General features: G+C 39.3%; 2 protein-coding genes and 1 long non-coding RNA gene across 3 annotated transcripts in view; 2 read left to right on the forward strand and 1 right to left on the reverse strand.

Moving 5' to 3' along the window:
- cd68 (CD68 molecule) overlaps positions 1-10,943 on the forward strand; it is a 22,383-nt gene extending 11,440 nt beyond the window's left edge. Inside the window, exons 5-6 of the mRNA XM_080450660.1 lie at positions 1,866-2,048; positions 7,666-10,943. Coding sequence (XP_080306786.1) covers positions 1,866-2,048; positions 7,666-7,805 — 323 coding nt within the window. The 3' untranslated portion in view covers positions 7,806-10,943. The remainder of the gene's footprint in view (positions 1-1,865; positions 2,049-7,665) is intronic.
- Positions 10,944-13,200: 2,257 nt separating this feature from the next.
- On the forward strand, positions 13,201-13,688 carry LOC308101268. The gene is made up of 2 exons (XR_013934523.1): positions 13,201-13,335; positions 13,418-13,688. It is a non-coding gene; the product is annotated as an uncharacterized lncRNA (long non-coding RNA).
- A 1,387-nt stretch (positions 13,689-15,075) lies between these two features.
- Positions 15,076-25,162, reverse strand: slx1b (SLX1 homolog B, structure-specific endonuclease subunit). The gene is made up of 6 exons (XM_080450667.1): positions 24,678-25,162; positions 23,848-23,899; positions 22,697-22,869; positions 21,287-21,479; positions 17,929-18,147; positions 15,076-15,182 (listed from the first exon to the last, which is right to left on the reverse strand). Exons 1-6 carry the CDS (start codon positions 24,848-24,850, stop codon positions 15,153-15,155), a joined length of 840 nt encoding a protein of 279 aa, XP_080306793.1. The 5' UTR covers positions 24,851-25,162; the 3' UTR covers positions 15,076-15,152.
- Between the last annotated feature and the right edge of the window lie 407 nt (positions 25,163-25,569).

Genomic DNA, 25,569 nt, shown 5'->3' on the forward strand with positions numbered 1-25,569 from the left:
CTACTGTACTACAGTGTTGTTTTACCAACACAAGTCAAATCAAATCTTCAGTGTTAACGTATCTATTTATAACTCAAAGGAAAACCACCTAAGTGGAAAAAAGCGGCACTCCAAAATAAAGATGCAAGACAGTGGCTCAGATGTGGTTTCTCATTTTATTGAGATGCTAACATGCTTCGGCCGCAGCCTTCCTCAGAGCAGATTAGGTAATCTATTAGGTATCTATTTATAACTCAGGCACGGCGGCTACACAAACTGACACATATTTACATAAGAACGAACGGCATTCATGGGCTGCTGGTTGAACTTCCTTGTTTGTGACGTGCCTTTTGTTAACCCCATCGAGACCTGGAACGCATCTGTGCCACTTTTTTTGATTTGAGCTAAAAAAATATATTTTACACTTTGGCTATTCAAAAATAGCAGATCTACAAGCTCATAGCGCGGCACCGAGTGCCGCGCTATGAGCTTGTAGATCTGCTACTTTTGAAAAATCATGAAAATGTGTGAAAATCTTTGAATATATTGTTTAAAAGCAAACATTTTAACTCAAATCTTAAGTCTGGGGGGTCCCTGGAACAACACATTTTGAGATGGGGGTCGGCGGCCAAATACATACAATTTTGGGGGTCCTTGACATGAAAAAGTTTGAGCACCACTGATTATAGAAACATACTGTTGGGATTTAGAAGACGTTTGTAGAATCGGCTTCAGGTCTTAATGGGTTAAAGACATACTTTATAAGCTGTATTTATAGACACAATCTGTTGGATTTACTGTCAGTCTAACACTGCCTGCTGGGAACAGCCTTCTGTCTGGGCGGAACTGTTAAACTTAAAGCTATGCAGACGGGCCGGTTTGACCGTTTTACTCTGTTGGGAGGAAGGAGTGGAAGAAAGGCCCATATTTCTCACTTAACCGCGCTGTGAGCTTGTAGATCTGCTATTTTTGAAAAATCTTGAACATTTTGTGCAAATCTTTGAATACATATTGTTTTTAAGCGAACATTTTAAAAAATGTCTTCTCTGTGCCGCGCTATGAGCTTGTAGATTTGATATGTTTGAATAGCCAAAGAAATCTAAAAATGACACAGAGAGCGTTCCCGGTTTTAATGGCTGAAGTACATTGCAATATGCTGCTATGCTCAGGCACCTTCGTCATATTGTTTTATCTCTCAGGTACTAGTGTAAATATGTAGATAACTTGTTTGGCTTTTTTGTTGTTCTCTTGTTTGATCTCCCTTCCCACTTGCCCCCCCCCCACCCCTCTTCTTCCTCCCCCTCTTCTTTCTATGGAAATAACGTTGCGAGGGCTCGCAGTGGTGGAAAAATCCAGAATTCAAAATGTACAACTTTTTGTAAAAGTACAAAACTATTGGCATCAAAATGTACTTACAGTACCAAAAGTAAAAGTACAAAAATGTTTGAAAATAGCAGATCTACAAGCTCACAACGCGTCGCGATGCGACGCGTTGTGAGCTTGTAGATCGGCTATTTTCAAATAGCCTCTGTATAAAATAGGGCTAAAGTGGTTAATGTATGTTTAATAATATCATAATTTATATCTGAAAAGTAACTAGTAACTAAAGTTATCAAATAATTGTAGTGGCGTAAAAGTACAATATTTTCCTCTGAGATGTAGTGGAGTAGAAGTAAAAGTATTGGAAATTGGAAATACTCAAGTAAAGTACAAATACCTAAAAATTTTACTTAAACTTAAGTAAATGTACTTAGTTACTTTCCACCACTGGCGATGGGAACGATGTACGAGAGCGAATTTCACCCACTTTTTTTTTACCTTGTAAACCTGTGATGATGACAATAAACCTGATTCTGATTAAATGCGATACTTTATAACACATGCAGGCCACTTTGCAATGACGGAGTTCTCCCGGAAAAACAGCTCGGTGCGTCTGTTCGACGCCGCCATCGGACACTCCTACTCCTGCAAGAAGGAGGAGGTGTACATGGGCGACCAGCTGTATCTGGACGTCACGCAGAACCGCATGCAGGCATTCAACCTGACCAAGGGCAACGACTTTGGTGCACGTGAGTACTGGACACGCGCACGCACGCACGCACGCACGCACACACACACACACACACACACACACGCAGGCCTTCTTCAACCTGACCCAGGCCACAAGGAGTTTTGTGCATGTAAGTGCCCTTGTCCAGATCTGATGAATTTATTTGGACACGCACACAGCACGTACGCGCACGTACGCGCACGTGCACACACACACAAACACACACACACACACACACACACACAACTTGACCCACCCAGGCCAAGGAGTTTGGTGCACGTAAGTCTTCTCGTCCAGATCTGATTCATTTATTTGGACACGCACACACACACACGCATGTGCACGCGCACATTTAACATTTTTAATTGGTAAATGGTGCATTTATATAGCACTTTTATCCAAAGCGCTTTACATAGATTGTGCATTACATTCACCCATTCACACACACATTCACACACCGATGGAGGAGGAAACCATGCAAGGCACCAACCTGCTCATCGGGAGCAGTTAGGGGTTCAGTGTCTTGCTCAAGGACACTTAGACACTAACGCTGCGGGAGCCCGGGATCGAACCGGGAACCCTGCTGTTACCCCTGAGCCACTGCCGCCCCCCACGATTAATTAATTGCGTTCACATCTAACAATACATTCTTGAACACAGGATGGCTCAACCGGCTGGTCTTTCTATACACAAATCCACGGAGCGCTGCCCTGCGCGCAGCCATTGCTGCGGTGTCAACGCTACGCGGACGCGACACCGCAGCAATGGCCGCCTACAGGCAGCGCGTCTGTGGATTCGTCTATAGGAACAGTGGCTGAAGTGACTTCTGCATTTAAAGCCGTGGTACAGACATCAGTCACTATAGGATGGGAAACGGTGGTTTGTGGTGATGGATGGCACGCACGTCTCTGTGTGCTACGTGAGGACAGACATGAGCATTGGTGTGACATGTGAGGACATACAGAAGAGAAACTCTTCCTCAGGTGACTGAGAATGTGACTGTCAGCAAGAACAGACTGTTGATGACGAATACATAGAGCATACATGGGCAACTGGAGGCCCGGGGGCCACATGCGGCCCCCACCTTCACCTAATGCGGCCCCGCAGGTTAATATGGGAATAGTGATATATATATTATTGATTTCAGTTGTTTACAATTCCAAACATGCAAACATGACCCGCTTTAATTACTACAGTCTATATTAGTAGCTTAATGACTAGTATTAAAATCTTTTTTATGTCCAATGTATTTGTATTTAAGTTCATAAAGTTAACATAAGTATAACTGAATGCATTTGAAATTAAATACAAATGTAACTTTTCAGGATTCCAATTAAAAAATAGCACCAAAAAAAGAATCAGGATTCCATTTAAAAAATAGCAGTGTCGCAGTGCGACACATTTTGAGCTTGTAGATCAGCTATTTTTGCTACTTTTGTGTGACATAGAATGACAAAGTACGTCATTCATTTACGAAAAAAGTTTAATTTACGGAGATAAGAGGTTTCTGCCCGACCTCTTAATATGCAACGTGTCCCTCTAGAGGAAATATGGAACATATGGAAATATAGTAGTAGCCCTCTGCATCATCACAGTTGCATCACCCCTGACATAGAGTTACAGTGTTCTACTAGCTTGTGTCAATTCACAAAATACCTGGTGGAAGATTAGCGTTAATAAGGACAACAGTTACACCCTTCATGCAGTCTTATGTTCAAATGTAATGTTGATGTTATGTAGACAGATGCCAGGTCCATACAGTATGTAGACCTGACATCCTATAGTGTGTAGTTTCAATGTACATAATATATCTTTTTGTTGATATTCTACTGTTTAGACTGAGGATAGGTCCTTGGTTTACCTATGATCCTAGATGACTATTTCTGTCCATTTGACGTATTACCTCGTGTTTACCTTGCTTACTGTAAATCTCTCTGGATTAAGAGCGTCTGCTAAATGCCTACGTTGTAAATTGAATCGGCTTAATGACTCAATTAGGAGGAAAAAAAAGCCAATACTTGAGACAAATATTGTATTCTTTCTCCACTACAATTATTTGAAAACTTTAGTTACTAGTTACTTTGTAGATTTTGATTATTATTACAAAACATACATTAATCACTTCAGCGTTCGGCCCTAGACATTTCGGCCATTTGAAAATAGCCGATCTACAAGCTCACAATGCATCGCTGTGACCTACTTTTGGTACTTTAAGTACATTTTGATACCAATACTTTTGTAGTTTTACTCAAGTCAATTTTTTATTCCTGACTTTTAATTGTAACAGAGTATTTCCACATTGTAGTATTGATACTTTTACTTAAGTAAAACATGTGAATACTTTTTCCACCACCCACTGTTTACAGTAGCAGCCATACAACCTGTCAGACTGGCCTGGAAAATAATGTATTATTATGTTAATGAGGGCTGGTGAAAGTCCCTCCCCCTCCATCCTCATCACCAATCAGAAGCAGGAAGTCTATAACCCCGTTTGACCTGCACAGTGGAGTCACTGTTGCCAGGTTTTGCGAGAGAAACAAGCAACCAGGTCTATGAAAGCAAGCCCAAAAGGAGCGACTATTGGCCACATGAGAATTGTCTATTTACATCGTATCATGATGTAAAACACATCGGCTATTTGGAAATAGCAGATCTACAAGCTCAAAACGCGTCACACCCAAAATCTTGACAAAGATTTTGAAAACGTGGACTGTTTAAAAAATGTTATCTTGTATGGGGGGTCCCTGGCACAAAATATTTTCAGATGAGGGTCCGTGTTGACAAATACATATTAATTTAGGCGATCCTTGACACCACTGGTTTAAACAACATTAGGAAACAAGTCCAAATAATCAACTACATTTAAGAAACAAGCAACAACAACAAAAAACACACACAACCCGCGTCAACCAATATTTACAAGAGACTTAACAGGAAAACAAGTCCAAAGTCACTTATAATTAGCAGACATGGCAACACTGTGGTTGGAGATGCCACTACAGCAGGATTCTTATCTTGTTGTCAGTCAGTCGACTCCATTTCAGGAACAGGTTCTGCTGACTCACTTCCATACATTCCAGCTGCTTCTCTCAAAGCAATAGAAATTAGTCACATGTTTTACTTAAGTAAAAGTATCAATACTGCCTGTGTAGAAATACTCTGTTACAAGTAAAAGTCCGGAATTCAAAATGTATTTTGAGTAAAAGTACAAAAGCATTGGTGTCAAAATGTGCTTAACCCTTTAAGACCTCAGGCGATTCTTTAAAATGTTTTCTAAATCCTAACAGTTTTTTGAAAAAAATCTAAACATTTCTTTTTCAAGATTTTTCAAAAATAGCAGATCTACAAGCTCATAGCGCGGCACTCGGTGCCGCGCTATGAGCTTGTAGATCTGCAATTTTTTAATAGCCAAAGAAACCTGAAATGACACAGATAAGTTCCAGGTCTAAATGCGTTAAAGTAACAAAGTTAAAGTAGAAAGCACTCATTAAAGCACTCATTATGCATAATGTCCCGTTTCACAACTTTTCAAACGTATACAAATAATTTGAAAATAGCCGATCTACAAGCTCACAATCGCGACGCATTGTGAGCTTGTAGATCGGCTATTTTCAAATGGCCGAAATGTACATTATAGGGGCTGAAGTGGGTACTGCATGTTTTGTAATAATAATCAAAATATTTTAGGGTCCCTGAACCAATTCATTTTCAGTGGAAACACTCGGAACTGGTTCTGAATTAGGCGGGAAGAAATAATGGAACCGGTTCAATCCCGGTGGTAAAAAAAAGGGTCATGTGTGTGTGGTGACGTTGTCAGTCACCTGAGACAAGAGTTTCTCTTCTGCATGTCCTCACATGTCACACCAAAGCTCATGTATGTCCTCACATAGCACGCTGAGACGTGCGTGCATCCATCACCGTCCACAAACCACCGTTTCCATAGTGACTGATTGTACCATAGCTGTAAATGCAGAAGCAGTGGTGTAAAGTAACTGAGTATATTTACTCAAGTACTGCACTTAAGTAAAGTTGTGAGGTATTTTTTTTACTTTACTGGAGTATTTCCAATTTCCACTACATCTCATAGAGGCAAATATTGTACTTTTACTCCACTACAATTATTTGAAAACTTTAGCTAGTTACATTGCAGATATACATTATTATATTATAAAACATACATTAACCACTTTGACCCTATTTTATACAATTTCAATTCATTTGAAAATAGCAGATCTACAAGCTCCCAACATGTGATGTGCTGTGAGCTTGTAATCTGCTATTTTCAAACATTTTTGTACTTTTACTTTTGGTACTTTAAGAACATTTTGATACCAATACTTTTGCTCTTTCACTCAAGTAAATTTTGAATTCAGGACTTTTACTTGAAACAGAGTATTTCCACATTGCAGTATTGGTACTTTTACTTAAGTAAAATATCTGAGTACTTTTTCCACCACTTCGAATGCTCATGTATGTCCTCACATAGCACACTGAGATGTGCGTGCGTCCATCACCGTCCACAAAACCACCGTTTCCCATCCTATAGTGACTGATGTCTGTACCATAGCTGTAAATGCAGAAGTCACTTCAGTCACTGTTCCTATTCTACATGCCAGTGAGCTATAGAATTAAATGTTATGTTATATTATGTTAAGGGTACGGTCACACCGCACTTTTATTTTACCTCTGGGGCGGAATCTGCCAATGCTTTGTCAATGCAAATGCGTGGATTCGAGTGAAAGATGCGCAGGACCAAGAATCCACGCATTTGCATTGACAAAGCTTTGGCAGATTCCACCCCAGAGGTAAAATAAAAGTGCGGTGGGACTTTTTACCTACTGTAAGTAAAAGTATCAATACTGCAATGTAAAAATACTCTGTTACAAGTAAACGTTCGGAATTCAAAATTGACTTGAGTAAAAGTACAAAAGTATTGGTATCAAAATGTACTTAAAGCGTCACAAGTTAAAGTACTCGTTACGTAGTTTTCAAATGTATAAAATTCATGCATTTTCTTTATACATTTTCAAAATTCTTTGAAAATAGCAGATCTACAAGCTCACAATGCGTTGTGAGCTTGTAGATCTGCTATTTTCAAATGGCCGAAATATGTATATAAGGCTGAAGTGGTTAATGTATGTTTTGTAATAATAATCAAAGTCTACAAAGTAACTAGTGACTAAATATTTCAAATAATACTAGTGAAAGTTGAAGTTGTAAAAGTACAATATTTTCCTCTGAGATGTCGTGGAGTACAAGTAAAAGTACAGAACATTGGAAATACTCTAGTAAAGTCAAAAGTAACTCAAAAGTGTACTCAAGTCCAGTACTTCAGTACATGTACGTACTTACTTTCCACCACTGCGCACAGTTAAATGTTTAACCCATTGATACCTGGAACGCATCTGTGTCACTTTAGATGTCTTTGGCTATTCAAAAATAGCAGATATACAAGCTCATAGCGCGGCACCGAGTGCCGCGCTATGAGCTTGTAGATCTGCTATTTTTGAAAAACCGAGGAAAACCGAGGAAAAAAATTGGGTTTTTCTTTCAAAAAATTGTTAGGATTTAGAAGACATTTCTAGAATCTTCTCAGGTCTTAATGGGTTAAATGATGTTTACTGTGTATTTTCCAGCTGACATGTGCAAGGCGGACAGACCGAACTACAGCGTGGCCATCGGCGTGGGCGTCACCCTCCTGATCCTCATCGTCATCGTGGTCATCGTCTATCTGATCGGACGCAGAAAGAGGGCCAGCGGATACCAGTCCCTCTGAGGGGCTCCCGGGGGGCCCTATGTTTCCCCTCCCCCTCCCCCTCCCCCCCACACAGGTCACACTCCCACGAGAGAGTGCACGCTCAACCACAGCGATGGCTCTGATGTGATCTCTAGGGGCTGAGTTATATGTGTCGATGTTATATCAATATTGTGATATGAGACTAGATATTTATCTGGGAGTTTGGATGTTTGAAAATGGTGATGTGGCCTGAGTGTTGTCTTTTCCTAGTCTCAACCACTTAAAAAGGCATAGTTCACCCCCAAAATGACTTTTTTTTCCTATGGATTAGTCGCCCCATGTCTCATTCCTAAGTCAATAATTTGATGACCGTTGCCGGTCATCAAATTATTGACTTAGGAATGAGACATGGGGCGACTAATCCATAGAAAGAAAGTCATTTTGGGGGTGAACTATGCCTTTAAGCCTTATTTTATATACAATTTTATTATACCATTTTATATACAAAATCAGTGAAATTAGTCAAATTCTTTAAAATGTTTCGAATCGATATCGATGAGAGATATTAAGACAAAAAAATGCTGTGATTTGTGTCCATGTCCCCCAGCCTTACTGTCAGACTCAGGGGCTAAACTGCACTTCCACACTGTCGCTGTTTTCAATTTGATTTTATTGCTTCACTGTTTAATGTTTACAATCAATGTCGCTTACATTAGTTTAGAAACCTTTGGCACAAAACAACATTAAAGGGAATCCATATGGGATTTTTTTTTACATAATTTTGAATGTTACAATCTGTCTGTCTCTCAACCTCTTTACGGAGGGAGGTGGTTGCAACTATGTATGTTAACCCATTAAATCCGGGAACACATCACTGTCATTTTAGATTTCTTTGGCTATTCAAAAATAGCAGATATACAAGCTCATAGCGTGGCACCGAGTGCTAAATATTTTACAACTGTTCACTTTAAAAAATATATATTCAAAGATTTGCACAAATATTACACGATTAAAAAAAAAAAAAAAAACACTATGAGCTTTGTAGATCTACTATTTTTGAATAGCCAACGAAATCTAAAATGACAGACGCGCGTTACCGGCTTCAATGGGTTAACCAGGGTGTAGGTGAGACCAGCTCCAACCCACTGCACATGTACCAGTTAGATTGTATTTGAACCCAGTCATTCTCAAACCTTTTAACTTCAAGGACACCCAGTTTAACCCATTAAGACCTGGAACTGTGTCATTTTTAGATTTGAGCAAAAAAGCATTATTTTACACTTTGGGCTATTCAAAAATAGCAGATATACAAGCTCATAGCGCGGCACCGAGTGCCGCGCTATGAGCTTGTAGATCTGCTATTTTTGAAAATTCGTGAAAATGTGTGCAAATCTTTGAATATATATATTTTTAAAGCGAACATTTTTAACTCAAATCTTTGCTTCTGGGGGTCCCTGGAACAACATATTTTGATGGGGGTCCGTGGCCAAATACATATAATTTTGGGGGTCCTTGACATGAAAAATTTTGAGCACCACTGATATAGAAACATACGTTTTTCAGAAAATTGTTGGGATTTAGGAGACATGTAGAATCGGCTTCAGGTCTCAATGGGTTAATGTGCATTAGTCCACACGGACGCCATAGAGCACCGAAGTCTGACGTCATTTACACATCCTAGGTTTGTCTTCTACCTGGTTCGTGGTTTCCCCCCCCCGTTCTGAATCCCCATAGACGTGTTTAATTTCGCGTCAAATAAGAACTGTGTTCCAAAAATAAACAAATGACCCCGGTGGTTTGACTCTTATGGATATGAAGCATCGACTGACGGTGAGAAAACGATAATGTTACTTCCGCCGAATTAGTAAAAAATTTCCCCAGAAACAGACTGTATCAAATATAAGTGACTGACTATCATAAACGATACAGAACCTCCTCCCTGACAATATCGCAGAGACAGTTTGTTTATTTTTGGACCACAATTCTTATATGAGACGATTCTAAGATGACCCGATGTTATTCTCCATAGAGACATGACTTTACGAACCAGGGGATGAACGAGTGACGTCAGGACTTCTGTACTCTATAACTCTGAGCGTTATGGCGTTACAGACCAGAGTTACAGACCAGTAAAGCTCCATATGGTTCCTAAATATCAATCAATCGGAACTGCTTCAAGGACCACTGGGGGGTCCTTGAAGCACTTTGAGAACCACTGGTGTAGCAGTGTATCCCCATGGAACCCCCCAAAAAACACAAACAAAAAGGGAAAGTATTTGATGATTTTTTTAGTCATCAAATGTTGACAATAACGGCATGGCCCAAAAACCATGCGTTGCACTGATTGAGTAGAGTCTCATGTAGCCTCGTTGTTTCTACATTCTAAGTATGGATTCGGTGCCGGGCTGTGAGCTTGTAGATCTGCTATTTTGGAAAAATCGTGAAAATGTGTGCAAATCTTTGAATATATATACATATAAATATATATATATATATATATATATTATTTTTATATATATAACATTTTTAACTAAAATCTTTGCTTCTGGGGGGTCCCTGGAACTGAATATTTTGAGATGGGGTCCACGGCCAAATACATATCATTTTAGGGATCCTTGACATGAAAACGTTTTTTTTTTTAAAACTGTTAGGATTTAGACGACATTTTGTAAAATCAGGCCAAATCGCACACATTTTCAAGATTTTTCAAAAATAGCAGATCTACAAGCTCATAACACGGCACTCTGAGTGCCGTGTTATGAGCTTGTAGATCTGCTATTTTTTTTGAATAGCCAAAGTATAATGGTTAAAGTGGTTACACAGTTTTAATGTAGCCTTAAATGTTTCTATATTCTAAGTATGGATTCACTGCCATTGGAGGCCTGTTCTTATAGCCTGAACATTATTATGGGATGTTAAATGGAAGACAGCGGGTGAGGAATTGTAAACTTGCTGAAATGTTATTTTGTCTCTTTGTGTTTGAAAAGGGAATGTATACGTGATTACTCTCCATACGTTTTGAATGATTATATGTGTGCCGGTCAGTTCTGCAGTAGTACATATTCTTTGTGAAATTGATATTGAGATAAATTGAGGGATTTGAATGTACAGTTCTGTCACCATCTTTACTGTACAAACTGTTTGTTTTTTTTTGCTAATAAAGTTGAATAGAGTGTATTAGTGTATCTCTGTCCTGTTTTGATATTTCTTCATCAATATGAACTGGAACGTCTTAACTGTTTGCTACGACACGTGATATTTCTCTCTGCTAGAAGACGGGAACAACATCAAAACTATTATAGTTTATATTATTACCATTGCATTATTTTGGTTGAATTTCTATGTTGGCCAATGTGAAACCTCATAACAAAAATTACTAATAGTCAATCTACAAGCTTGTAGATTGACTATTTTTTGCTACTTTTGAAAAAAGAAAATCAATGTGAAAGTGGCTGTGGGTTTTATAAACATTAAACCAATGAGAAGTATTAAAAAAAACAGCTTGTGACTAAATAATAACTACTTTGGATCCATTGGAACAGGTTATTTGCCAGACCCAGGGGGTCGGCCTACAGGAGGCTTTGTCTGTCTGTCTGTCTGTCCCTCTTTTCCTCCCCGGCCATTCAGGAACGCTTCAGATTTCAACCACCAGGGGCAACAGAGCAGGTCTGGACTGTTAACATAGGTTGCCCCTCTACTATAGACATTATGGTATGACCCACACAGCTATATACGCATGCGCAGTGAGCGCTGCGGTTCACTTGACAAACATGGAGGGAACGTGTTGTCGTTTTGTCCCACTGACTGTACAATTGAATAAACTGAGCTATAAGGAGTAAACGTCGTGTTTATTAAGTTCGAGATCAACATTGGCAGGCTCTATGCACGACTAATGCACTCTATGCAATGATACTAATGAAGGCTCTGTTTGTTCCATTCTGGTCAAACAGAGTCAGGGTGCTGATATTAGTGCATGTTGGCTCACTGGAAACACTCTGCTACACCAAGTGGCTCTAAAATGTGGGGTCCAGTGACCCTCATGGTTCCTTAAGGGGTTTCCAAATGGCCCCTTACGAGTGTGTAACTCGGGTCCATTTGGTTCCATTTGTACACTCTCAGAGTTACGGGGGTCGTGGAAATTGAAAAACCAGAGAACCACAGTGCTACACTAAATGGAACAGAGCCTTCATTAGTGTCAGTGGTAACACACACCTGTGAATGTCTTCACTATGTCTGCTGTGCACAGTAGGGCTTTCACAGACTAGTCGACTAGTATAACCATTAACCACTAGTCGACTAGTATAACCATTAACCACTAGTCGACTAGTATAACCATTAACCACTAGTCGACTAGTATAACCATTAACCACTAGTCGACTAGTATAACCATTAACCACTAGTCGACTAGTATAACCATTAACCACTAGTCGTCTAGTATAACCATTAACCACTAGTCGACTAGTATAACCATTAACCACTAGTCGACTAGTATAACCATTAACCACTAGTCGACTAGTATAACCATTAACCACTAGTCGACTAGTATAACCATTAACCACTAGTCGACTAGTATAACCATTAACCACTAGTCGACTAGTATAACCATTAACCACTAGTCGACTAGTATAACCATTAACCACTAGTCGACTAGTATAACCATTAACCACTAGTCGACTAGTATAACCATTAACCACTAGTCGTCTAGTATAACCATTAACCACTAGTCGACTAGTATAACCATTAACCACTAGTCGACTAGTATAACCATTAACCACTAGTCGACTAGTATAACCATTAACCACTAGTCGACTAGTATAACCATTAACCACTAGTCGTCTAGTATAACCATTAACCACTAGTCGACTAGTATAACCATTAACCACTAGTCGACTAGTATAACCATTAACCACTAGTCGTCTAGTATAACCATTAACCACTAGTCGACTAGTATAACCATTAACCACTAGTCGACTAGTATAACCATTAACCACTAGTCGTCTAGTATAACCATTAACCACTAGTCGACTAGTATAACCATTAACCACTAGTCGACCTTGTTGGTACTAGTCGAATAGTTGACTAGTCGAATAGATTTGTAATTTGTTTTAATGCCATAGCAATGGCCCGTCTTACTATTATTATTATCCTCCTGACTTTGTTTTTTATCAAAAGGGGGTCAAAAGTATGCCCAATAAAAGCCTATTATTGGGCAATGGGGATCCTTGGAGACGCTGCTGTGCTGCTGTGCCAGAAGCGCTTCCCGTAAAACGCCATAAAAATAAGGGCAGGAGGATAATAATAATAGTAATATAGTAGTAGGATGGCATTAAAACAATGCCCCCCTAAAAATAAAAAATAAAAATAAAATTCTCTAGTCGTGAAAGCCCTAGTGCATAGAGCCTATTCCCTATTCTGTGCACTGACTGACAAGGGACAGGTGAATGTAATCAGACTGGAAGGTCTGCTGGTCTAGCCTAAACACAAATCTACAACCAAATACCCCTATACACAAAATGCTACCCACACACAAAATGCCTAAAATGATTTAAACTTTTTCACTTATAAAGTGGTTTAGGAATATTTGTGCATCTTGGGTATTGGATTCACAAATAATTTTGAGACAAATCTCTCCCCATAGTGTTGCCTACTAGGATTTTGTTCCTTCTGGGTCTGGCAGAACCAGGTCTCTTGGTCTTTTTTAACATTTCCTGAAAAGTAAAAGTTCCTTGAAAGTTTTGGAAGTTCAAGGTTTCTGCAGGACAGCGACGATATTAATCTTCTTAATTGTCATTTTTGCTTGAATTCTTATGGTCTATATGTTGCTCCAGTGGTTAAAGTACAAATCTTGACATCATTTTACTGCTCTTTTGCTGGATTCAAAGCTGCACTGCATTTTTAAATACATTGTTGGAGGAACTTTGAGACGATGTGGATTCATTATATTTGTAATAATAATAATAATATAATGAATAATATTTACACATATTAACCCATTAAGACCGGGAACACATCTGTGTAAATTTCAGATTTCTTCTTTCTTTCTACAAGCTCATAGCACTGTGAGCTTGTAGATCTGCTATTTTTGAATACCCCCCCCCCTCTTCCAAGTGGGACCAGAAACGAGGGCGTGGCCGCATGACACATCTGGACATTTGATGATGATTTACACAAAAGGAGGAACAGATGTACAAGCTCACAACACATCGCAGCACGTTGTGTGTTGTGAGCTTGTAGATCTGCGGCATTTGCTTGAACGTTAGCCCCAGAATAGGGACGGCGTTGGGGCCTCCATGTGGTTGAAGTACAACAATGACATCTTTTTACTGCTCTTTAGCTGGTTTCAAAATTGCTGCCATTATTATCTTATTATACTTTGGCTATTAAAAAATAGCAGACATACAAGCTCATAGCGCCGCACCGAGTGCCGTACTATGAGCTTGTAGATCTGCTATTTTTGAAAACTCATGACATTTTTAGCAAATCTTTGAATATATATATATATATTTTTTTGTACAACTCAAATCTTTGCTTCTGGGGATTCTACAAATGTCTTCTAAATCCTAACAGTTTTTCGTTTTTTTTTACTTGGTTGGTCAGTGGTTCTCAAACCGTTTCATGTCAAGGACCCCGAAAATGTATTTGGCCACAGACCCCCCATCTCAAAATATGTTGTTCCAGGGACCCCCATGGAGCAAAGATTTGAGTAAAAAAAAAAAAACATTTTCACGATTTTCCAAAAATAGCAGATCTACAAGCTCATAACGCGGCACTCGGTGCCGCGTTATGAGCTTGTAGATCTGCTATTTTTGAATAGCCAAAGTATAAAATAATGGTTAAAGTGTTTACACAGATGCATTCCCGGTCTTAAAGGATTAAATTCATGTAGGAGGAGGGTTGTAGGTACTTTGAATTGAGACTATGTTGTGGATTAATAATATTTACAAATGCATCCAACCTATCCATGTCATTTACTTTAACCTACTTAATGTATAAATATGTCACGCGAAGGAGTCACACACCGAACATAGCAGATCTACAAGCTCACAACACGTCGTGGATGGGACGTGTTGTGAGCTTGTAGATCTATATTCGACTCCATCATACGATGAACGAAGTATAAATTACACATAAAGCATGTTGTCGCCTCTGTTTCCAGACAAAGAGGTGAAATCTATAGATACAAACGTTCAATACATTAATGCAAGGAATTTCATACAAAAAGTGAATAATATTTATTGACATTTAATTTCTACAAAGACATTAAAAAAACACATCTGTGATTTCATGTAGCAGTAATCCATGAGTAGGAACACACACACACACACGCACACGCACACGCACACACACACACACACACACACACACACACACACACACACACACAGTTCAGATCTGCAGTTGGTCTGTCCAGTGACTCTGTAGAAAGAAAGAAAAACACAACATGAGTAAAGAAACACTAAACACATTCTAAGTTGACTTTAAAGGGATAGTTCACCCAAAACATGACTTATTTTCTATCAATAACACACCCCATGAAGCCTTGAATTCATGGAGATTCTTTTGTTTTTGTCGCATTCCTGAGCCAATAATTTGATGACTGGCGAACAGTGGTGTAAAGTAACTAAAGTACATTTTAAGTACAATTTTGAGGTATTTTTTTATTTACTGTAGTATTTCCAGTTTTCAGTACTTTTACTTCTACTCCACTACATCTCAGTGGAAAATATTGTACTTTTACTCCACTACAATTATTTTAAATCTTAAGTTACTAGTTATATTACTTAGTTATATAAATGATTACATAATAAAACATACATTAACCCCTTTAGCCCTATTTTATACATAGGCAATTTGAAAATAGCAGATCTACAAGCTCACAACGCGTCGCATCGTGAGCGTCGCGATGCTCATTGTGAGCTTGTAGATCTGCTATTTTCAAACATGTCACTGTAGTACTTTTACTTTTGGTACATTAAGTATATTTTGATGCCAAATACTTGTGTACTTTTACTCAAGTGACATTTTGAACACAGGCCTTTTACTTGTAACAGAGTACTTCTACATTTCAGTATTGATACTTTTACTTAAGTAAAACATTTGAGTACTTTGTTCCACCACTGCTGGCGGAAAGATGCTAATGTCTCCGCTAGGAGACACAAAGTTGACTCTTTGTGTCTCCTAGCGGAGCCACCGCCGGTCATCAAATTAATGTCTTAGGAATGCGGGGAAAAAAACAAAAAACTCTCCATGAATTCATGGGGTGACTAATCCATAGGAAAAAAATACATTTTTGGGGTGAACTATCCCTTTAAGGTAAAATGATGGTTGACAAGAGTCAAATGACACCAGATTGTGTCTCATGACATTCTCATGAGACGGTCTGCCACTCACACACAACATGTAAACATTAACCCATTAAGACCTGAAAACCCATTCTACAAAATGTCTTCTAAATCCCAACAGTATTCAGAAAAAAAACGTATGTTTCTATATCGGTGTTTTTCAAACTTTTTCATGTCAAGGACCCACAAAAACAATATGAATTTGGCGTCGGACCTCCATCTCAAAATATGTAGTTCCAGGGACCCCCCCAGAAGCAAAGATTTTAGTTAAAAAAAATCGCTTTAAAATAATATTTATTCAAAGATTTGCACACATTTTCACGATTTAAAAAAAAATAGCAGATCTACAAGCTCGTAGCGCGGCACTCGGTGCCGCGCTACGAGCTTGTAGATCTGCTATTTTTGAATAGCCCAAAGTGTTAAATAATGCTCTTTTTTTTTGCTCAAATCTAAAAGTGACACAGATGCGTTCCAGGTCTTAATGGATTAAGGAAGTGAAAGTACAGTTAGTCAGAATCAGAATCATCTTTATCGTCACATCTCAAAGTTTACAGAAGTAAAAAGAAGTGGGTGAACTTGGTGTTGGTACATAGTTCCCATCGGGTGCATCTCCGTGGTAACGGAGCTTACTTCGTCTTACCAACCAATCAGAGCACGCGACATACAAACATGACTCCACCTCCGCCCGTAGCACTTGACCTATAGTTATGACCAGTGGTGCAAAAAGTACTCAAATTCTTTACTTAAAGTATCAATACTGCATTGTAGAAGTACTCTGTTACAAGTAAAAGTCCGGAATTCAAAAATGTACTTGAGTAAAAGTACAAAAGTATTGGTATCAAAATGTACTTAAAAGTACCAAAAGTAAAAAGTACAAAAATGTTTGAAAATAGCAGATCGACGCGTTGTGAGCTTGTAGATCTGCTATTTTCAAATAGCCTATGTACGAAACAGAGCTGAAGTGGTTAACCCATTGATACCTGGAACGCTTCTGTGTCACTTTAGATGCCTTTGGCTATTCAAAAATAGCAGATATACAAGCTCATAGCGCGGCACCGAGTGCCGCGCTACGAGCTTGTATATCTGCTATTTTTGAAAAATCTCGAAAATATTTTTTTTAGATTTTTTTTCAAAAAACTGTTAGGATTTAGAAGACATTTCTAGAATCTTCTCAGGTCTTAATGGGTTAATGTATGTTTTATTATGTAATAATCTGCAAAGTAACTAGTAACTAAAGTAGTCAAATAAATGTAGTGGAGTAAAAGTACAATATTTTCCTCTGAGATGTAGTGGAATAGTAAAAGTACTGAAAATTGGAAATACTCCAGTAAAGTAAAAAATCACACCCTGTGTGAAGTGTCTTGCTAGCTAATCACAATACTGAATGGAGTCGATCAATCATGTACAAAAGATAAATACATTTATTGAAACACTCTTTATGATGGACAAAACCATAACTTGAAAAAAACCAATTTATGTTTTTTTTCAAGTTATGGTTGCTTATATAGGCTATGCACATGTGTCATGTGACACTGGCCAATCACAGTCCTGAATAGATTGTGATTGGCCAATCACAGCGCAGGATAATTCTACAAATTTCCTGGGCCCAGATCACAGCGCAGGAAAATGTACATTTTTCCAAATCTCACTTATAGGGGCGGTTTCACCGCCCAAAAACTGTACTTAAGTACATTACTCGAGTACATGTACTTAGTTACTTTACAACCACTGATAGGGGGTTCCAAATGGACCCTTACAGGTCTATAACTCTGAGAGTGTGTGTGTGGGGGGGGGCGTGTCCCACTTGTCTCTCTACTGACCTGTTGAGAGGCCGTGATGTCATCGTCCTCCAGGTCGCCATAGCAACCGTTCTTGTGCCGCACGAGGTCCCCCCAGAGCAGAGCCCGGCGACAGCGGGGACACGCCCCCTCCACCGGGAGCACGTGACCCGGCTCCGCCTTCAGGAAGTGCCTGGCCAGGCACGTCATGTGACCGCTCATGTGACAGGAGGCGTGGAAGCAGGTCAGCTGATCTGCGGGCTGGAGAGGGGGGAGGGGGGAGGGGGGGGAATATGATTGTGTGTCAGCAACCGGTCGCTTGAGATTAACCCATTAAATCTAGGAACGCGTCTGTGTCATTTTTTTATTTCTTTGGGCTATTCAAAAATAGCAGATCTACAAGCTCATAGCGCGGCACCGAGTGCCGCGCTATGAGCTTGTAGATCTGCTATTTTTTGAAAAATCACAAAACCGTTTATTTTTTTGTTAGGATTTAGAAGACTTGCACAAATTTTCACAATAAAAAAAAAATTGCAGATCTACAAGCTCGTAGCGCGGCTAAAATAACACAGATGTCTTAATGGGTTAACGGTGGATTGACTCTTACATTTTTCTGTCAATTCTCTTGAAGGACCCACACCACACCGTTATCTGCTGTTCTTTCTAATTAAGCCACGGCCCTTCATGTAATTATGTACGTTAACCCAGTCAAACTGGGAACGCATCTGTGTAACCACTTGCATATTTTATACTTTGGCTATTCAAAAATATAATTTCATGAAATATATATATTTTTTAAATCTTGAACACGTGTGCAAATATTTGAATATATATATATATTTTTAAAGGTGAACATTTTCTGGCCGATCTACACGGTCACGGCTTTTCTCTGTTCTGGCCCCACAGTGGTGGAATGAACTCCCCACTGATGTCAGACAGCAGAGTCACTGACGTCAGGACAGCAGAGACACTGATGTCAGGACAGCAGAGTCACTGATGTCAGGACAGCAGAGTCACTGATGTCAGGACAGCAGAGACACTGATGTCAGGACAGCAGAGTCACTGATGTCAGGACAGCAGAGTCACTGATGTCAGGACAGCAGAGTCACTGATGTCAGGACAGCAGAGTCACTGATGTCAGGACAGCAGAGTCACTGATGTCAGGACAGCAGAGTCACTGATGTCAGGACAGCAGAGACACTGATGTCAGGACAGCAGAGTCACTGATGTCAGGACAGCAGAGTCACTGATGTCAGGACAGCAGAGACACTGATGTCAGGACAGCAGAGACACTGATGTCAGGACAGCAGAGTCACTGATGTCAGGACAGCAGAGTCACTGATGTCAGGACAGCAGAGACACTGATGTCAGGACAGCAGAGACACTGATGTCAGGACAGCAGAGTCACTGATGTCAGGACAGCAGAGTCACTGCCCATCTTTCGCCGCAGGCTGAAAACCCACCTCTCTGCCTGACCTACTTGTTGTTAACTAGTTGTACGAGCTCTTGTTTTATTGTTTTACTGGATCTTGTTTAGTCGATACACTTATTTGTTTTAGCTCTTGCTCATTTGATTTAGCTATTTTGTCTCATCTGTTTAAGAAAGTAGGTAGTTGATATATTGCACTTTTACCTTAGCGCTAGTTATACTCTTGGTTGCTTGTTTTAGAAGAGAATGCACTTAAGACTTCTGGTGATTAGTAGTTTCGTTCCCTACCTATGTTGAATGCACTTATTGTAAGTCGCTTTGGATAAAAGCGTCTGATAAATGACTGTAATGTAAATGTAATGTAAAAAAAGTTTGAGAACCACTGATATAGCAACATACGTTTTTCAAATAACTGTAGGATTTAGAAGACTACATTTGTAGAATCCCCCAGAAGCAAATATGTTATAAATGTTTGCCGTAAAAAAAAAATATATATATTCAAAGAGTGCACAGAGTGCCGCGCTATTAGCTTGTAGATCTGCTATTTTTGAATAGCCAAAGAAATCAAAACATGACACATATTCTTTCCCGGTCTAAATGGGTTGATGAAGAGGTACATAGTCCCAGAGAAAAAACAAATTTTTCATGGCTGCATGGCTGTCTACTGCAGGCTGAGGTGGACATCTCTTCTATTGATCATTACAGTCTATATATATATATATAATGACAGCATTAACAAACATACAAAGATGCAGAGAAGCAATACCATCAGAGAGAAAGGAATAATACATGTTCTCTGTGTTTCCTGTTGTTCTGAATATAAAAGGTTTTTTTCTCAGCCAGGATGAAGATTCTTCCCATCAGACCCCATCTGAATATTCTCTTCCAATTCAAGTGTTTACATGAGGTGTTTTATATATCATATAATAATGTTAGTGGAATATTAGGGTAAATTTAACACAGCCACAGACACACACACGCACACGTTTGTATTACTATTCTTGTGAGGACATAAACAAGCTTAACCCTTTAACTCTCTCAGTGCCACGCCCCGACATATCCCGAGTTTTTCCCGAGTACCCTCAGTGCCAGCACGAGAAATCCCGAGTTTTTACTTTTGACTGTGGTCGCGCTATTCTGTGTATTTTTCATGATCACTTTCGCTTCCTGACTCCTTCAGACTCACCCGGAGCCGGATGTAAAAAAAAAAAATTCATTTCCGGGTCACGTTGTTTTTCTCCGGTGATTTTCGGCCAGAATAGGGAAAGCAAATTCCTGGCAGTTTGGGAGTACTTTATGAAAATACTCTTGGCACTGAAAGAGTTAAGGCCGGGAAGGGAACACATTTTTTTATTTCTTTGGCTATTCAAAAATAGCAGATCTACAAGCTCATAGCTCATGAGCTTGTAGATCTGCTATTTTTAGAAAAAAATTGAACATTTGTGCAAACCTTCTTTATACATTTGTAACTCAAATCTTTGCTTCTGGGGGTCCCTGGAACAAAATTTTTTTAGATGGGAGGGGGTCCACGGACAAATACATATTATTTTGGGGGTCCTTGACATGAAAGAAGTTTGAAAACCATTGATATTATAGCAACATAAATAAAAATAAATAAATAAAATAATAATTAGGAAAAAAAGAATTTTAGGATTTAGAAGACATTTGTAAAATCCCCAAAAGCAAAGATTTGAGTTAAAAACTTTCGCTTTAAATTTTTTTATATATATATATTCAAACTAAAGATTTGCACACATTTTCACGATTTTTCAAATAAATAGCAGATCTACAAGCTCTGAGCTTGTAGATCTGCTATTTTTGAATAGCCCAAAGAAATCTAAAAATGACACAGATGCGTTCCCAGGTCTTAATGGGTTAAGTGACCCTATCACAATATCACGAGCGTCACAATCACAATTTCAAATATAACGTAAAATCCATAATCTGAACCCAGCCCATGTTGCAGTGTACCTGGACAGCTTTCCTACAGACGGAGCATAGGGATGTCACTCGGGGTGCGTCCTCCTCTCCCTGGCCAGATGGTGGCGCCGATGCTGCCGCCGCCGCCGCCTGCTGCTGCTGCTGCTTCTTCTTCTTGGCGCGGACGGCGCCGAACGCGATGGGGACGTGTAGCGGAGGCTGGAGGAGGGGCTCAAAGTCCATCCTGTGTGTGTAAAACCATCAGGACATTTTACTGGACGACTCATTGTACAGTTGTGTCGTACAGTAGAGTAGTAGACCATTGGTTCTCAAACTTCTTTTGTACCAAGGACCCCCAAATTGCCACTTATTAGCCCATGGACCCCCATTTGAAAAGAAATGCCAGGAACCCCCATAAGAGAAGGTTGTTATGGCTCTAGCAGTGATTCTCAACCATTTTAATGTCAAGGACCCCCCAGTTTGACATGCATTAGGCTACGGGACCCCCATTTAATGGCCTTTCTGTCTCTGGGACCCCAATTTATATTGTAAAATCTATGTTAATTTAACTCTCATTTGGTTCCATTTGTACACTCTCAGAGTTACAGACCCATAAGGGTCCATTTGGTTCCTAACTATCCATCGTTTAGCTGGGGACCCCCTGGAACTCCCTCAAGGACCCCTGGAGGTCCCCGGACCCCACTTTGAGAACCAACAGAGTAGACAGATGCCAGGTTAATTTGTTGACCTGGCATTCTATAGTGCAGGCCAGGGGTCTTCCACGTTTTCAGGCCAAGGACCCCTTTAGCTGAGAGAGACAAGCTATGCGACGCGTTGTGAGCTTGTAGATCGGCTATTTTCAAAGCATTTTCATACATTCGGAAACTTGTGAAATGGGACATTTTGCAAAAATGAGTACTTTTACTTTCAGTACTTAAGTATATTTTTAATGCGAACACTTTTGTACATTTTGAATACCAGACTTTTACTTGTAACAGAGTATTTCTACATTGCAGTATTGACACTTTTACTTAAAGGAGTAGTTCACCGGAAAAAAAATCTTATTTTCTATCAACTACACACCCCATGAAGCATTGAATTCATGGATTATTTTAGTTTTTTGTAGCACTCCTAAACCAATAAGTTGATTACCGGCGGAAAGATGTTAATGTATCCGGTAGGAGACACAAAGTAGACCGGAAATACACCCGGTCATCAAATTATTGGCTCAGGAATGCGACAAAAAACAAAACAAATCCATGAATTCAACTACTCCTTTAAGTACAAAAGGTGAGTACTTTTTCCACCACTGGTGACAAATAACTGAAATAGACAAATAATTCACCGTTTACTGATTGCTATTTTTCAACAGATACATTTATTCAGATAAATAGGAACAATTCGGACGATTATTGAAAAATTAATTGCTAATTACTCAAATAATTCCTTCTGAGAGCTCACCTGTACTCCTGCTTGAGCCAGCGCGTGGTGAGGGGCAGGCGGCTCCACGGCGCCACCCGCAGCATGTTGGAGACGACGCGCCAGTGGAACTGCAGGCTGGACTCCTTCTTAGACCGCCGGGTCACATGGGCCAATCGCCTGGAGGAGTGGGGGTGCTGCCACGCCCACTCGAACTGACCAATAGAACGACACGAGACACGTCACATGGGCCAGACGCCTGGAGGAGTGGGGGTGCTGCCACGCCCACTCAAACTGACCAATCGAACCATACGACATATTATTTTATTTTGCCTTGTTTTCAAAAATTGCCAATTCCTTTTTTTTGGTATATACAATAGGGCTTCAGCATTATAGTACTTTAAGTATATGTATGCAAACAGGCTTTAAAGGGGATGTAAGTGTTTGTTGGTGTTTGTTTGTTAAAATAAGTGTTAAATAACTACATTTCCAGAAAGGAGGCGCATGCGCATACTGTACATGGGCAACTGGCGGCCCGGGGGCCACATGCGGCCCCCACCTTCACTTAAAGCGGCCCCACAGGTCAATATCAGAATAGTGATATATCATTGATTTCAGCTGTTACGATTCCACACATGCAAACATGACCCGCTTTAATTACTTCAGTCTATATTAGTAGCTTAATGACTAGTATTAAAATTCTATTGTCTTTTTTTATGTCCAATGTATTTGTATTTAAGTTCATAAAGTTAACATACAGTATAACTAAATGCATTTGAAATTAAATAATAATGTTACTTTTCAGGATTCCAATTAAAAAGTATCACAAAAAGAAATCTGAATTCCAATTCAAAAATAGCAAAAGCTGATAAACATTTTTTTTTTTTTAAATTAAGTACAAAAATAGCAGATCTACAAGCTCAAAACGCGTCGCACTGCGACGCGTTTTGAGCTTGTAGATCGGCTATTTTTGCTATTCTGTGTGACATAGAATGGCCCGACAGTATATATGCCATGTGGCCCTATAGTATGGAGTGAGTGTGGGAATATGGTGGCCCTCTCCATCATCAAAGTTGCATCACCCCTGATACGAATGAGCAGAGATGGGAGGGAGGTCAAAACCCTTTAGCATGGACATCGTTATGTATAACAAGATTATTATATGAAGTACAGAAAGCCCACAGAAACCTCACCCTCAAGGCTGCGATGTCCGAAGGAAAGCCATGGATGATGAGAACCATCTCCCTGGATAGAACAAAAAAAACAAACATGTAATCACACACAAAAAAAATAATCTTTGCACACATAATATATGGGGCCCTACAGCACTGTTACACATCACTTATTGATTGAATACTTAATTAACAGTTTGCAAATAGTACAGTGCAGTAGGTGGAAAGTAACTAAGTACATTTACTCCAGTACTGTAGTTAAGTACATTTTTGGGGTATTTGTCATTTACTTGAGTATTTCCAATTTCCAATACTTTTACTTCTACCCCACTACATCACAGAGGCAAATATTGTACTTTTTACTCCACTACATTTATTTGCAAACTTTAGTCACTAGTTACTTTGTAGATTTTGATTATTATTACAAAATATACATTAACCACTTCAGCCCTATATAGATTTTGACCATTTGAAAATAGCAGATCTACAAGCTCACAATGTGTTATTTTCAAATGATTTTTATACATGTGAAATGGGACATTCTGCATAATGACTACTTTTACTTTTGTACTTTAAGTACATTTTGATACCTATACTTTTGTACTTTTACTCAACTAAATTGTGAATTCCTGACTTTTTACAGGGTATTTCTACACTGCAGTATTGATACTTTTACTTAAAGTAAAACAAAATGAGTACTTTTACCACCACTGCTAAAATGATAACACAAAAAAAGCCTCTGAGATGTAGTGGAGTAGAAGTAAAAGTATAAAAAGAATTGGAAGTACTTCAACTTTTCTTTTAACTTAAAGACAATACTTGAGTAAATGTACTCAGTTACTTCATCATACCAGGGGCCCCGCCCACTGGTCCTCTTGGCTCCGCCCTTCTGACGTCCCCCGTTGTGCTGGCCGATGCGCCGCTCCGGGTTGACCGTAAAGCCGATGTAGATGCGCCCCTTAAACTTAGGGTTGGTGCAGAACAGCATGTAGACCCCGAAGAAACTCTCCACCTCCACCACCATGATGTATTAACTATTATTATTAATACTAATACTACTACTAATAATAATACCACAGAGGGGCCTGATTCATTTAACCGTTTGTTTTTAACCTAGCCGAATATCGGCTGCGCATATTCTACTAATATTACGGTAACTGGTAAACAAACCGTAGAGCTACCGTTACAAACTAAACACATTTAACATTAATAAAAACATATTTTATAATTGTGTCGCTGTGTTTTTACCCCTCCCAAACAACTGATCATATTATAAATGTTATAAAATAAAATGTACATGTGGTTAAGCTGCTCCCTCCTCTCCTCTGCTATGCGTTTGACGCACAGATGCTAAATGCTAATAAATGTTAGCATGCTGATGCTGCCAGTGTTGCCAGATTGCGTCAGAGAAATAAGCAACCGGGTCTATGAAAGCAAGCCCAAAAGAAGCCACATTAGCAATGTATTTAAATCAACATCAGCTATTTGAAAATAGCTGATCTACAAGCTCACAACGCGTCGACGCGTTGTGAGCTTATAGATCTGCTATTTTCCGAAAAAAATCTTGAAGTGAAAGATTTAGAATATTATTTTTGATGGGGGGGTCCTTGGATAATAACTACATTAATCTGGGGGTCCTTGACATGAAATATTTTAGGACCACTGGTTTAAACGACATTAGGAATCGATTAAGCCCAAATAATCAACTACACTTTAGAAACAAGCCTAAAAAAGCAACTTTAC

This window comes from Gymnoscopelus braueri (assembly GCF_963280865.1).
Source record: "Gymnoscopelus braueri genome assembly, chromosome: 15".
Taxonomy (NCBI): Eukaryota; Metazoa; Chordata; class Actinopteri; order Myctophiformes; family Myctophidae; genus Gymnoscopelus; species Gymnoscopelus braueri.

Excerpts from the sequence above, each read along its gene's own strand:
- slx1b (XM_080450667.1), bottom strand. The coding sequence starts at position 24,850 with ATGGTGGTGGAGGTGGAGAGTTTCTTCGGGGTCTACATGCTGTTCTGC. Across the intron at positions 21,480-22,696 it reads TGGCTCAAGCAGGAGTACAG|GATGGACTTTGAGCCCCTCC; the intron begins GTGAGCTCTCAG and ends TTACACACACAG. Across the intron at positions 18,148-21,286 it reads TCTGTAGGAAAGCTGTCCAG|CCCGCAGATCAGCTGACCTG; the intron begins GTACACTGCAAC and ends CCCCCTCTCCAG.